General features: G+C 43.0%; 1 protein-coding gene and 2 long non-coding RNA genes across 4 annotated transcripts; all 3 read left to right on the forward strand.

Moving 5' to 3' along the window:
* The first annotated feature begins 6,335 nt into the window (after window positions 1–6,335).
* Window positions 6,336–10,191, forward strand: LOC113568286 (uncharacterized). 2 transcript variants are annotated; one of them, XM_035530051.2, is made up of 5 exons: window positions 6,336–6,650; window positions 7,725–8,087; window positions 9,287–9,411; window positions 9,513–9,619; window positions 9,720–10,191. In XM_035530051.2, exons 1-5 carry the CDS (start codon window positions 6,404–6,406, stop codon window positions 9,850–9,852), a joined length of 975 nt encoding a protein of 324 aa, XP_035385944.2. In that variant the 5' UTR covers window positions 6,336–6,403; the 3' UTR covers window positions 9,853–10,191. The 2 variants fall into 2 exon arrangements, with proteins under 2 accessions (XP_035385944.2, XP_081570544.1); XM_081714418.1 differs by lacking the exon at window positions 9,513–9,619 and having other exon boundaries at window positions 9,720–9,832.
* A 2,654-nt stretch (window positions 10,192–12,845) lies between these two features.
* LOC118242018 (uncharacterized) lies at window positions 12,846–13,887 on the forward strand. The gene is made up of 3 exons (XR_004776500.2): window positions 12,846–12,969; window positions 13,482–13,692; window positions 13,818–13,887. It is a non-coding gene; the product is annotated as an uncharacterized LOC118242018 (long non-coding RNA).
* A 374-nt stretch (window positions 13,888–14,261) lies between these two features.
* On the forward strand, window positions 14,262–15,122 carry LOC145657890 (uncharacterized). Its single transcript, XR_014123820.1, has 2 exons — window positions 14,262–14,342; window positions 15,022–15,122. It is a non-coding gene; the product is annotated as an uncharacterized LOC145657890 (long non-coding RNA).
* Window positions 15,123–15,163: the final 41 nt, after the last annotated feature.

Genomic DNA, 15,163 nt, shown 5'->3' on the forward strand with positions numbered 1-15,163 from the left:
GAGGCAGCAGCAGAGCCAGTCCAAATCCTACCCCACCTTGTGCTCAGAGCCATTGCTCCCTACCCCTGAGTGCTATGCTGGTGAGGTAGGGGGTTCCTTCTTCAGTGCTTGCTGGCTTTTGAGCAGCAGCCATCTTGGTTCCCCACAGAGTGAGAAAAGGTGGTGTACATCATCTTCCTTCTGACGGGGTGGGCTCTGGCTCCCCAGTCTGGGGGCACCAAACAGATGTATGTTTCACTGTGCTGGAGTTTACCACTGCCCTCAAGTGAACTTTTGACCATCCAGTCACTGGAGAGGAGACGATTTCCCATCTTCTTTTCCGTCTTCCCGTCAAGGGAAAAGAGCAGTGGCTGATTCCGCGATTGAGTTCCGCAATGTGGTGGCTGAGAGTGAATGGAACCCCACAGCGCTGTTGGCCACTTTTCACCAGGGCCTCAGCAAGGACCTTAAAGATGAACTGATCCACCGTGATACTCCCGCCTCTCTCAATGACCTGATCTGGTCTTGTGTATTGACAATCACGTGTGGTAGAGACGCAGAACACAGGGATCAGAGATCAGTCGAGGCTCCCGTGGAGCTCCGTGCCCCCTTAGCCCTGTTCATATGCATGACAAGCAGGGGGAGTCTGGATCCCAACCAATGCAGCTAGGACACACCCACCTTTCCTGGAGTGAACACAATACTCGGATGTGGGAGGGGGGGTGTCTGTACTGTGGAAGCTCAGGTCATCTCCCTCCAGCTTGTCCTGAGCTCCAGGGAAAAGACAGTGTCCGTAAGGGGAGGGAGGACTTCTGACGGACTTAACCAGTCCTCTCCAAGCCCAGGGGTTGTTCTTAAGTACCACAATTGTCTCCAGGCATTCGTGGACTCGGGAGCAGCAGGCAACTTTCTCGATGCTGGGTTAGCCAACAAGTTAGCCCTTCCACTAGTCCTACTGTATGAACCCTTACCCATTGCTGCCATCGATGGTCTGGTCTGGTCTGGTCTGGTCTGTCCCTGGAGCCAGGGGTTGTCAGCCATCAGGCTCATCCAGTCAACTTGCGAGTCAGCCAACACACTGAACAGATTGTGCCATATATTATCCATGCTCCTGACTTGCCACTGATTTTTGATGTGGACTGGCTGACCCGATCAGTGCTGTGTTGGGGTTTGTCATGTTGGAGCTCCTGCTTGCAGCTACCGAAGCCTCGGTCTGGGTCCAGTCATGGCTCCAGCTGTCCAGACCTGTCTCGAGTCCCGCAGAAATACTGGGTCCTCGGGGAAGCATTTAGCAAACAGAAGGCCCAACTATTGCCTCCCCACCGCCCATATGACATGGCCATAAACCTCCACACAGGCTCCAGTCCCCCTAGAGCCTGCCTATTCTCCCTTTCAGGGCCTGAACCTCAGGCAATGGACAAGTGTATATACAAGAGTCCTTGGCCCTAGGGTTCATCCAGCCATCTACTTCCCCGGCTGGCGCGGGGTTCTTTGTCGGGAAGAAAGATGGTGGGCTACACCCCTATATAGACTACCAGGGCCTTAACAGAATAACTGTCAAGTACCACTATCCATTGCCCCTCATGACCTCAGCAATCGGGACACTGCAGCAGGACTCCATTTTTACTAAACTGGACCTGTGCAGTGCCTACAACTTTCTGAGAATCCGGGAGGGTGATGAGTGGAAGATGGCATTCATCACCCCCTCTGAGCACTACGAATACCTCATCATGCCATTTGGGTTGATGAACGCACCCGCCGTCATCCAACGGTACATCAATGAGGTCTTAAGGGAAGCCCTTGACAGGTACGTGTTCGTCTACCTAGATGACATATTGATCTGTAGTCAAATGGTAGACGAACATATTACCCACGTTAGGCGTGTCCTCCAGCTCCTACTCGAGAACCACCACTTCGTCAAGCTGGAGAAGTCCACGTTCCATGCACAAACCATCTCCTTTTTGGGATTTATCGTCTCCCACAGCACGTTATGCATGGACCCAGCCAAGGTACGGGCTGTAGAAAGGTGGCCTAGACCCACCTCAGTGTGTCTGATCCAATGCTTCCTGGGCTTCACGAACTTTTACTGCAGGTTCGTGAAGAGCTTTAGCACGATTGCAGCCCCACTGACCGCATTGACCAGGAAAGCATCTGGTCGGTTCTGCTGGTCCACTGAAGCCTAGCAGGCGTTTGAAGAACTAAAGCACTGTTTAATCACAGCTCCTATTCTTTGGCGATGCAGAGCTTCCATTTATCGTTGAGGTAGATGCATCTGAGCTGGGTGTTGGTGCAGTTCTGTCCCAGCAATCAGGAGAGTCAGAAGACTGCATCCCTGTGCCTACTTCTCTCGGCATCTGTCCCCAGCAGAACTACGACGTGGGCGACAGTGAATTACTGGTGGTCAAGCTTGCACTCAAGGAGTGGAGACACTGGCTGGAGGGGGCAAAACACCCATTCCTGGTCTGGACAGACCACAAAAACTTGGCCTACATACAGCAGGCCAAGTAACTTAATCTATGCCAGGCCAGATGGGGACTGTTCTTTGTATGGTTTGATTTTACCTTATCATACAGGCCAGGCACTAAGAACATTTAAACCTGGTGCCCTCTCCCGCCAGTGGGAATCCTCGCCGCCCTCTGCTCTGCTCTCGACCATTGTCCCAAGGGCCCGCATCATGGCGCCAATCTAGTGGGGGGTTGAGAAGGCAGTACATCAGGCTCTCATGGCTGAACCAGACCCGGCTGGAGGCCCACCGGGACAGCTGTGTGTACCTAAGGCGGTTAGAGCTCAGCTCCTCGAGTGGGGACATGCATCCCCCTTTTCAATGCACCCAGGAGTCACACGGATGCTTGAGTTTCTCCATCGGCGGTTTTGGTGGCCACGCATGGAAGTCTGAGCATTTGTGAACTCCTGTCGCATCTGCACTCAGTGCAAAGACCCTAGGACAAGGCCTGCTGGTCTGTTGCACCCACTGGCTGTCCCTTCATGCCCTTGGTCCCATCTGTTGCTCGATTTTATCATGGGGCTGACCCCATCAAGGGGCAACACTGTGATTTTGGTGGTCGAAGACACGTTCTCCAAGGCCGACCACTTCGTTGCACTGCCAAAATTGCCATCTGCAAAAGAGACAGCTGAACTATTACTTACTCAAGTTGTCTGTATTCATGGGCTGCCTAGCGACATTGTGTCAGACTGTGGGCCTCAATTCACTAGCTGGTTCTGGGGTGCCTTTTGTTGGTTGTTGGGGGCAGAAGCAAACCTGTCCTCTGGCTTCCATCCCCAATCCAATGGCCAGACTGAGAGAGTTAACCAGGACCTGGAGCACACCCTCTGATGTCTGGCCTCTTCCTGCCCATTCTCTTGGTCTAAGCACCTATTTTGGGTGGAATTTGCCCACAACACCCTGTGGCACTCCTCCTTAGGCATGTCGCCATTCGAGTGCCAGTACGGTTATGCTCCACTCATGTTTGCCGACCAGAAGGCCAACATGGGTGTCCAGTCTGCTGAGCAGACAGTCAGGCACTGCTGCTTGGCTTGGCTTAGGGCACGCAGAGCTCTCTTATCTGCTACAGCTGCTCAAAAACGTTATGCCGACAAGGCGTTATGCCTCCTTTCACATCCTGGACCGTGAACTCATTCGGGCTTTTCAGTGGCATTGTGCAGCTGGCCTTGGGACGTCAGGAGCCGCCCCTGCCAGGGGGGTACTGTAAGGGTTGGCACCAGGCCAAGGCTCCCTCTGGCCACCAGAAGGAGGCCTCGAGTCAACCACGCCACTAATCAGGCTAAACATCCAAGGTCTGTGAACTCTCGTGCTACACCTCAATTCTGTGCTACAAGGGTGTCCATGTTTTTACACGTCCTCTCCTCTCTCCAGTTTTCCCTCTCGAGTCTGTTTCTCTCCAGAGGCTTCCCTTAGCCATTCAAGTCCTACTCATTTTCTGGTTTTGTTTGGGAAGTTTGTTTTCCCCAGTGCATCGGGGTTGCCATTTCTTCCTCTGGTGTCCTTTTTTCTCCCTTTTTTCCACACTCGGCATGGTGTTTAGTTTTTCCTTTTGTTTTACCTGACCCAAGCTCTAACTGTTCAGCACATGGGCCCACCATTGTTAGAGCGTGGTTGTTCACTCAGTAGACTGTTGGTATCATCACCCAGCTGACCCGGGTTTGAGACCACCTTACACTAGTCTCCATGCTCCTCATCATTTTCTTCAATATCAAAGATATAATTTGGTAAGTGGCGGCTGTGCCTGCCTTAAGTTGTCCTGTGCTGTGGCTAGGATCTTACCCATCGTTGGCTGTCCAGCCTACCTTTGGACTTGCCCCATGACTTAGTCACTCTGGAGGAAGCAGGAGCTGACATCATATGGCTGGCACAGCAAGGCAGGATACTAAAGCATTATATGAAAGCTCAACCCATAGCCCATCTGCTGAATTGTCAGCCTCTTGTCATACACCACCCCAAAATGGCATGTTATAACCATCCAAACATCCCCAGCACCACATTGAAGTGACTGAAGCCCTGTACAAATTAGACAACATCCATCAAAATATCAAAGCAGGTGGAGGAAGGGAGTAGCAAAACGTCATGGCAAATAAGTTGTGGCTCAGATGGTGAACTGCTGATATCCAACATACATTTGAGCTGACACTGATTTATTCACTATACATACAATCATACCCCTAATACAATGAATGAGACAACTCCCACAGAATGCTAGATAAACAATTCCTACTACTATGCTAGTTAAGACAGACATAATTATACCCTTCCATTTTCCAAACAAGCTATCAAACCATCCAGTGACACTTGTATCGAACCCAGCATTCCTGGTGACTTCATGTCTCAAAGAATTCAGTTTGGACAGTGGTATACCAATAGAACAATTTGGGACTGTTATGTGGAATGAATGTACAGCAGGATTCACCAAACAGAACACAAACACCTCCCTTTTCTGCTAATAACATATCCAATGCCACCCGATTCTGCCAGGTCATTAATGAAGTAGTCTGTAATTGTTCAGCCACAGCCGATAATGCATCATGAGTATAATTAATAAAACACTGCAGGTTATATGTAGTTTATCTAATCAACATTTTGTTTATAGTAACCCACCAAAGCATTAAGTCCCGAGTCCCACAGCAACCTGATTTCTAGCCTTAAATTAATTTTGAACCCCCCTAGGAACTCCAATAGCATCAAGGTGTACTTTGTCATCAAAACTTTCTGGTACTATAGCACATTTTTCAATGTGATGTATTTGTTGGGCATAATAAGTTTCCATTAATGCAGATTCTGGTACTAGAATAATAGAAAACGGCACTATTAGCATAACTCGGGCACATAAACCTGTCTATTTGACTGCTAGGGTCACATATTGTTCTTACTGACCAATTACTGCATTACTATAGCTAATCACTGATGGGCCTTTACCTAAACATATCGGTGTCATCTGAAACAGAGTGGTAGATTGGTTAATGTAAGTCATTCCTGCATGAAACCTCCCACTTTTTTTTAACACACTCCAGTTTTTGTTTTTTTTTATCAAGTTTCTAAAATTTCAATAGTACTACCTGCATGAAACCTGCCACTTTTACACTCTAGCTGTAACGGTGAGCAAACACAGAGTACACAAAAGCAAACAGGGGAATCAGGCTATAACGAAAGACTAGGGAAAACGCAGGGCTAAAGATAGGAGAACAAACTTAAACACAATGATTCAAATATGCATACACAGAGTCAAGAAACAAGCACAGCCACATAAACACATTCAAATGAACAACAAAAACACAGGGATCAAGACAGGGTTTAAATGAATGAACTAAATGAGGGACAGGTGTTGAAAATCAAACGAGGGGAGGAGAAAACGAAACTATGGAACTAAAAAACACAAGACAGAGAAAACACGGAACATGGAAGGGACTGATCGTGACACTAGCTGTCACAATCTCACATCTATAGCATACATCAGTATCTAACACAATTTATGTACTAGGCTATTTATTATTAGACATATACACTTTTGCATATATCTGCTTCAGCACAAGGCACCGCTGGCCATCTGAACACATATGATGGTACAGACCCTCTCCTGCACTGTTATTCATTCCAGTGCCCGCATACTTTTTACGTATGAAACTATAGTGTTTTCATCTTATCTTTAAACAGATAAACAGATATTTTCTGTAAAAAGACTAGCTAATATAAATACAACACAAGCATTTGGCTATACAGACCAGTCAATTGAAATTAGTAGGAATGTTTTTGTTTGCAAAAAAGCAGAACTAATCAGAAATAGCTCCCCTGTGATTTCCTGCTCTAAAGTGTCATAAAGAGGAAATCACACCCACAGAATCATTTTTACAGTTGGAGAGCGTTGTGAACTCACATTATTCAGAATAAGTACAACTGAAATTAAGATTAAGCAGAATGGAGATTAGGGAGACTATTTATGAAAATTCAGCAATTACTTCAGACAGCAGAACAGATTCAGATGACAGTGAGAATTCCTACGAAGACATTTATACAAATGAGGAAAATATGGAAATACTCAAGATCAGAAGTGCCAAGGAGGCTTTTAGTGAAATAGACTCAGAGAAAAACACACACATTCAAAACAAATATGTTCATTGTGAGAATACTGAGATGATACATACAACAGATCCTCAGTACAGAGGTAAGAGCATATTTTATGGGGGTTTTCCAATGAAAACTTACCGAATTACTATGTTTAATCACTGATATACCTAAACGTATCAGTGCAGGGGTCTTCAGCCAAGGAAATAGTTTTGATTGTGAGTCCCTGAAACAATGAAGTAAGTTTTTGTTTTGTTTTGTTTTTTTTCTGCTCTGTGAGAGTGTCTGTGTTTTTATACATCCCCTCCCTTCTCCAGTTTTCTCCTCAAGTGTGTCTCTCTCCCGAGGCTTCCCTTAGCCATTCAAGTTCTTCCCTGTTTTATGGTTTTGTTTGGGAAGTTTTAGTTTGGTTTTCCCCAGTGCATCGGGGTTGCCATTTCTTCCCGTGGCGTCCTTTGTTCTCCCTTTTTCCACACTTGACGTGGTGTTTAGTTTTTTCCATGTTTTACTTGATCCAAGCTTTAACTGTTCTGCACACAGGTCCACCATTGTTAGCGTGTGGTTGCTCACACTGTAGGCTATTGGTGTTGTCACCTAGCTGACCTGGGTTCAAGCCCACACCTTACACTGACAGTAGAATTGGTTGTGGTGAAAAACATGGTGACTTTGGCATAGACATACTATAAATTGATGCATTTTGGACAACATCTGCTCAGCCACAAAATAGTAGACAACAGTAAGCTGACCTGTGTAAAATTGTTCATCTTATGTTGTGTGACTCACTGCCACTGAACACATTGGCACAAGAGCTCTGCATCAGGAGTTTCATTATGGGTAGTAACCGACTTTCCTTTCTACTGTGATGCTGGTTGTACTGAGAATTTGAAGAAAGTACAGGTAACTCTTCTACACAGTTCTACCACAAAGGGAGTGTAATAAAGTATTAACATCAGTGCAGTTTAACCACACCTTATGTTATCAGATACCAGCAATCTTATTATTTTTGTTAACATTTGAACAAATGTAGTATCATATCAGGTTCTAGAGGGTCCCACACATTTACACACTGTTTGTGGTCTGAATTCCTTGTGAAGCTTTCACTACTCCTATCAGTTTAGCATGTGAAACACTGATATGTATTATTTTATTCTTAAAATTATGACTTATCTTCTAGCTTCAGGAATCGGCACTGCAGGGAGCAGATGCTCCAGACTGACTGTAGTGTGTCTGGGGCTGCTGTGTGTTCTCCTGCTGGCTGCCATCACAGTGCTGTGGGTCAAGTTACAGACTGGATACAACAGCCAGAATACAGAGAAAGACCAGTTACTGACTAATTACAACAATGTGACTGTAGAGAGAAACCATCTACTGACCATGTACAACAATCTGACTGTAGAGAAAGATCAGCTACAGACTAGGTACAACAGTCTGACTGTAGAGAGAGATCAGCTACAGACCAGATACAACAGCATGACAGCAGCACAAGACCAGTTACAGAAAGAGAGCGAAAGTCTCAAAAGAAAGTTTTGTGAATCAGGTGAGTGAATATTTGCAGGCTGTTACAGTACTGTACAATAGTCTTAAGCATCCAAGAAAATTGTGTATAAAGCTTTTAATGAAGGTTTTAAATGTATATTTACTTTGTGTCACCATGGCACCAAGCTGCAGCTTTTCTTTTTTTTTTCTATTCAAGTAATTATAAACAGTTATGTTGAGGGTGAGGCTCTGTGCTGCTCTTCCTGTATGCTCCTCATCATTTTCTTCAATATCAAAGACATAATTTGGTAAGTGGCGGCTGTGCCTGCCTTAAGTTGTCCTGTGCTGTGGCTAGGATCTTACCCATCGTTGGCTGTCCAGCCTACCTTTGGACTTGCCCCATGACTTAGTCACGCTGGAGGAAGCAGGAGCTGACATCATATGGCTGGCACAGCAAGGCAGGATACTAAAGCATTACATGAAAGCTCAACCCATAGCCCATCTGCTGAATTGTCAGCCTCTTGTCATACACCACCCCAAAATGGCATGTTATAACCATCCAAACATCCCCAGCACCACATTGAAGTGACTGAAGCCCTGTACAAATTAGACAACATCCATCAAAATATCAAAGCAGGTGGAGGAAGGGAGTAGCAAAACGTCATGGCAAATAAGTTGTGGCTCAGATGGTGAACTGCTGATATCCATCATACATTTGAGCTGACACTGATTTAATCACTATACACACAATCATACCCCTAATACAATGAATGAGACAACTCCCACAGAATGCTAGATAAACAATTCCTACCACTATACTAGTTAAGACAGACATAATTATACCCTTCCTGTTTTCAGTCAACACAGTTATGTTGAGGGTGAGGCTCTGTGCTGCTTTTCCTGTATGTGTACATATATAGACAGCAGGTGTGTCAGTGTGATTATCATAATCATGCTGAAAGATTTTTCAAAAGTCATTTAGGCTCATTGGAGGTGCAATAGACTCGAAGTTTCTATCTATACTTTCCACTTAAAAAAAAAAAAGAAAAATAGTCACATTTTATAGTAATAATATTTATTTGCAATAATGATTTAATAATGTTTATTAATGTTGTTATATAGTGTTTTACTAGCAAAATAAACAAGACTAGGGTTTTTGTACAGTGCTGTATATCAGATGCTAGCATATAGTTTTCAGAAATGTTTAGAAATGTGGGTCTTTCTTAAAGAAGTTTCCTGAGAAATAGTTTTCCACCTCAGGCTGGAGATGCTTCAGCTCCAGCATGTATTACATCTCTGCTGTGAAGAAGAGCTGGAGTGAGAGCAGACAGGACTGCAGAGAGAAAAGAGCAGACCTGGTGACCATAAACAGCAAAGAGGAACAGGTGAGGGAGGTAACAGAGAGGAAAAAGTGAGGGGGTGGTGGGGGCAAGTAGAGAGAGACTCTGTTTTGACTTTCTATCATACTGCGTTACCACAATGACAGGAGTTCATCAGCAAAACTCTTGGTAGTCTTTCTGCTTGGATTGGTTTGACTGATAGTGAAAGAGAGGGAACTTGGAAATGGGTGGATGGTACAGCACTGACCACTAAGTAAGAGACCACTGAACTAAATCTGATCATGATAAAGTTACTGACTCTTGGTCTTCATTAATTTAAGAAACACACGTGACCCTCTGATTCTCTCTTTCAGATACTGGGGAAGTGGGGAACCCAATAGTCATGCAGGGGATGAGGACTGTGTTATGCTTAATGACGGGAAATGGGCAGATTATCCTTGTAGTTCCTATTTCATTTGGATTTGTGAAGATAAAACTTTTAAATGAGTCTGTATCTTCACCGGTGCAGTAAAGGATTTTAAACAAGATTAAAGCAAATATCTTCACTCTTTTAATGACTTTCTGCCTTCTTGTATAAAGCTGGTATAATGAAATAATTGTGGAAGTGGAGCTACAATTAGCCTTTGCCTTGTCATGTCTATATAACATATAACATTGTCACTAGTAGACTGTGTCACAGACTACAAATTAGATTACAAATTCCTAATTAAAAATTTCTGTTTAGTCAGCAGGCCATGATGACACAAAATATAACAGTTATCAAGCTGACCTTAACTTTGCTCCTGGAAATTTGTAAAACATGAAATAAATAATCTCTATAGCTGATGACTCTGATTTTCTTTCCTTTTTCATTATTGTTTTAAATACCCTATGCATATGTGCATATGTGATTATAAACATACTGAATATATAAAGAAGTCCAGAAATCCCAATGTCTGAATAACTGCTCTATCAAAGTCCACCAAAAAACCTTTAGTATTTATGTGTCAAACCTTGTTCAAGGTGGGGGTAGACATGCTGTAATAAGGACACTGTAACGCGGATTGATTACGAGGCAGACACAAGTGCATAGAAGAGCAAGATTTTATTAACCGCAAATCCATAATCAGGGTCACGTACAGTAAACAGTCAAGAGTCATAGAACCAAGTTCAACAGAACTAGTGTCACAGTTAGTCCCTCCTGGCTTCCCTGTTCCATGGCTTCCCTGTCTTGTGTTTTGGTTCCATTCCATAGTTTCGGTTTTACTGCCCCGCGTTAGTTTTTCCACACCTGTTCCTCGTTTCTAGTCTTGTTAAGTTCATTTATTCAAATCCTCTCTTGTGCCCTGTGTCTTTGCTGTTCAATTAATGTCTGAAAGCCCATATATGTATGCCTGTAAGTCTGTACTCCGTGCCTCCAAGTCTGACTCTTTTTCCTAGCCTTTGTGTTTCTTAGCCTCTGAGCTCTTCCTAGCCTCTGTAATAGCTTGTTTCCCCTGTTTGCCTTTGTGTGTCTTTGTTTGTTTGTAGTCATGTGTTCTCAGAATGTTTATGTTGGTTCTATGAGCCTGGACTACCTTAACAACTCTGAATCTGGATTTGCCCCTAATAAATCTCGCTCTTTTCCACACATGCGTCCACCTTCATATTGTTTACTGATATAACCAAAAGGCATGACAAAAGAAAGAAACCAAAACACAAAGTAAACATGGGACAAATTAGCTAAAAGAAATAAAAGGGATAATGTCTGAAATTTCAGCAACATTGAAAGAACTTGTTAAACAAATGCATTGGGATCCAGTTATTCACAATTGACACATCACCTCCTCATGCAGTGTGGCAGCCTGAGGATTACCAGTGTCTGGTGGGTAGAGATATGGGTCTGTTTCAGGGTCACAGGGTTGTTGGTAAGGGATTAAAGGGGAAAACTATTCTGCTGTGCCATCTTGTGTAACACAGCACTTGCTCTCACAATCCAGCAGACTTTTTCTGGTCAATATAGCACATGAAGCACCTGATAGTCTCCCACTTGAGGCATCCAAATAACGCCACTGGCATTTTAGCACCTCAGTGCTGCATTCCACAACCGAACATGACAGAGGGTGTGTGTCATTGTAGCATCTCTACTCTGTGTTATGTGGGTTAGGCAATGGAGTAAGGTGCCAATGCTTGAGGGGGTAGCCACTGTCCCCTGCAGAAGTGGAAGCCATTAGTTTTAGACACTACTAAGCAAAATGTTGTTATTATGAGGGATAGGCCCCTTCATATGACCATTATATGTTATGCATGTAAAACATAAACTAATACTACAATAATAAGATTACATTTTGCTAAGTCTATGTCATATCAACCTAATCCATTCCTGAGGGGTCATAGTCTCTGTGCGAAGCTGGGGGCCAGCCCCGAGTGGCGTCATACGGATCCTCATGCATGGGCATTACCCAGACATGTTCCTCTTCTGTTCACACTTGTACAAGCTGATGGTTATTGGCCATTGCAGATTGTATCAGTTTATCTAGGAATGACTGCATGCAGGAGACTAAACATGGTCCAACTAGGTATATGGCTATCACAATGATTACTATAGGCATGATCATGGTCAGAATCCAATGTCCCCAACTCCCTAGGAGGTTCTGTAGCCACATGAACCAGGTGTCATCTGCGGTGGGAGGGACAATAATTATGTCGTGCATATGTTTGATTACAATGACAGTCATGTATAAAGAAACAGCATGATGTGTTCAACACTTTACAGACACCAGACAATCTGATTATATAGAGAGAAATCAATTACAGACCAGCTACATCTGACCACAAAGAGTGACCAGTTACTGAGGGAGAAAGAGGAATTTCTGAACTGGGTGAGTAAACAGAAATCAGACTGTAGTGTGCACATAAAATACAAATATGTGTCTTTCTTTAAACAAAATGGTTGAAGGTTTTTGGGGGTTTTTTTCCATTCTGCCAGAAGAGGAAGCCAACATAAAGGAATTGAAGAACTTCAAGTGTGTGTGCGTGTGTGTGTGTGTGTGTGTGTGTGTGTGTGTGTGTGTGTAAGTGAGAGCGTGAGAAAGCAAGAACCAGTCAAAGGTTGCCAGATTTCTACAGTGTCTCCATCCAAAACATGTTTCAAAATCCTCCAAAGTTCATGAAAAAACTGCTCAAAAATACTGACATTTCCAAAATATTCAACAGCATTTCAACAATGTTAAACTAGTTAAACCAACATGGCCTACTAATAAACTGCTGATGTTTTAAAATGTACAGATTAGTAATTATAAATTATAAAGAACCATATTTATGAAGGACCACCCCCCATATTTTTGACATCCAATCTGTTAGCTTGCAGAAATGTAGTAATAGCATCCACATTTCCATTAGCATTCACTTGCAGAAGTTCAACCAGACCCAGGTAAGTGCTCACAGTCAGACCTTTGACAAAGGATTGTGTTACAACCCCAGGTGGGTCATTTTGTTTGTGTGTTGTGTGTACTCTATTTCAGGTTGTCTCATCATCTGCGTCTCCATCGCCATGCCAGGTGCTGATGCTCCTCAGTGATTGCGATGTACCTTGGCCCAATTGGTTGTCCCACCTCACATATACATACCATCCGAGTAAGAAAGGTGACCGCAATACCTTCGTATACATTGAATTGTGATTGCTTTGTGCCTTTGTTAATAAATATATATATTGTGGTTGTGAGTATGCGAGAGTTTGTGTTTCCTTTGGTTACGTCTGTGTAATTCACGAGTGCGTGTTTTATTCTATAGCTCATGTTTTTGTTTGGACAGACCTTCGGTATTCTGACCTTGACTGTGTACCCCGTTCATGAATGTCGATTATGTCCCGTTTGGAATTGGTTGTCGATGTTAATAGTATATACAACAAAGGGAATGTAATAGAATATTAACGTCAGTGCAGTATAGGGACACCTTATGTGTATGTATTTAACATATAACAGCAATCATTTTTCTTTTGCTAGCATTTGAACAAGTGTAGCGTTATATCATGTTCTACAGATCTCACACATTTACACACTGTTTGTGGTCTGAATTCCTTGTGAAGCTTTCCCTGCTCCTCTCAGTTTAGCATGTGAAACACTGATATGTATTATTTTATTCTTAAATAATTCAAGAATCAACACTCCATTGAGCAAATACTCCAGTATTTGCAGTGTGCATTGTGTCTGGGGCTGCTGTATGTTCTCCTCCTGGCTACCATCACAGTGCTGTGGGTAAAGTTGAGAGAGAGAGACCAGTTACAGACCAGTTACAGCAACCTGACTGTAGAGATAGACCAGCTAAAGAAAGAGAGAGAAAGACTCCAAAGAATGTTTTCTTAACTAGGTAAGTGAGCATTTGCAGGACATTTGCAGTACTGCGCAAATGTCTTAATAATGTAAGAAAATTGTGTCTAAACTGTTCATATGGCTAGTAAGTGTCACCATGCTTCTTCTTTTACTCTTTTTCAGTCAAAACAGTTATGTTGAGGGTGAGGCTCTGTGCTGCTCTTCCTGATTGTGTACATATATAGACAGCAGGTTTGTCAATGTGATTATCATAATCATGCTGAAAGATTTTTCAAAAGTCATTTAGGCTCATTGGAGGTGCAACAGACTCGAAGTTTCTATCTATACTTTCCACTTTAAAAAAAAAGAAACATAGTCACATTTTATAGTAATAATATTTATTTGCAATAATGATTTAATAATGTTTATTAATGTTGTTATATAGTGTTTTACTAGCAAAATAAACAAGACTAAGGTTTTTGTACAGTGCTGTATATCAGATGCTAGCATATAGTTTTCAGAAATGTTTAGAAATGTGGGTCTTTCTTAAAGAAGTTTCCTGAGAAATAGTTTTCCACCTCAGGCTGGAGATGCTTCAGCTCCAGCATGTATTACATCTCTGCTGTGAAGAAGAGCTGGAGTGAGAGCAGACAGGACTGCAGAGAGAAAAGAGCAGACCTGGTGACCATAAACAGCAAAGAGGAACAGGTGAGGGAGGTAACAGAGAGGAAAAAGTGAGGGGGTGGTGGGGGCAAGTAGAGAGAGACTCTGTTTTGACTTTCTATCATACTGCGTTACCACAATGACAGGAGTTCATCAGCAAAACTCTTGGTAGTCTTTCTGCTTGGATTGGTTTGACTGATAGTGAAAGAGAGGGAACTTGGAAATGGGTGGATGGTACAGCACTGACCACTAAGTAAGAGACCACTGAACTGAATCTGATCATGATAAAGTTACTGACTCTTGGTCTTCATTAATTTAAGAAACACACGTGACCCTCTGATTCTCTCTTTCCGATACTGGGGAAGTGGGGAACCCAATAGTCATGCAGGGGATGAGGACTGTGTTATGCTTAATGACGGGAAATGGGCAGATTATCCTTGTAGTTCCTATTTCATTTGGATTTGTGAAGATAAAACTTTTAAATGAGTCTGTATCTTCACCGGTGCAGTAAAGGATTTTAAACAAGATTAAAGCAAATATCTTCACTCTTTTAATGACTTTCTGCCTTCTTGTATAAAGCTGGTATAATGAAATAATTGTGGAAGTGGAGCTACAATTAGCCTTTGCCTTGTCATGTCTATATAACATATAACATTGTCACTAGTAGACTGTGTCACAGACTACAAATTAGATTACAAATTCCTAATTAAAAATTTCTGTTTAGTCAGCAGGCCATGATGACACAAAATATAACAGTTATCAAGCTGACCTTAACTTTGCTCCTGGAAATTTGTAAAACATGAAATAAATAATCTCTATAGCTGATGACTCTGATTTTCTTTCCTTTTTCATTATTGTTTTAAATA

The sequence above is a fragment of the Electrophorus electricus genome, chromosome 5 (assembly GCF_041902795.1).
Source record: "Electrophorus electricus isolate QZ-2024a chromosome 5, ASM4190279v1, whole genome shotgun sequence".
Lineage (NCBI taxonomy): Eukaryota > Metazoa > Chordata > Actinopteri > Gymnotiformes > Gymnotidae > Electrophorus > Electrophorus electricus.

Coding starts and splice junctions, on each gene's coding strand:
- LOC113568286 (XM_035530051.2), top strand. CDS start 6,404: ATGGAGATTAGGGAGACTATTTATGAAAATTCAGCAATTACTTCAGAC. Junction 8,088..9,286: donor AAGAAAGTTTTGTGAATCAG/GTGAGTGAATAT, acceptor TTTCCACCTCAG/GCTGGAGATGCTTCAGCTCC. Junction 9,412..9,512: donor TAAACAGCAAAGAGGAACAG/GTGAGGGAGGTA, acceptor CCACAATGACAG/GAGTTCATCAGCAAAACTCT.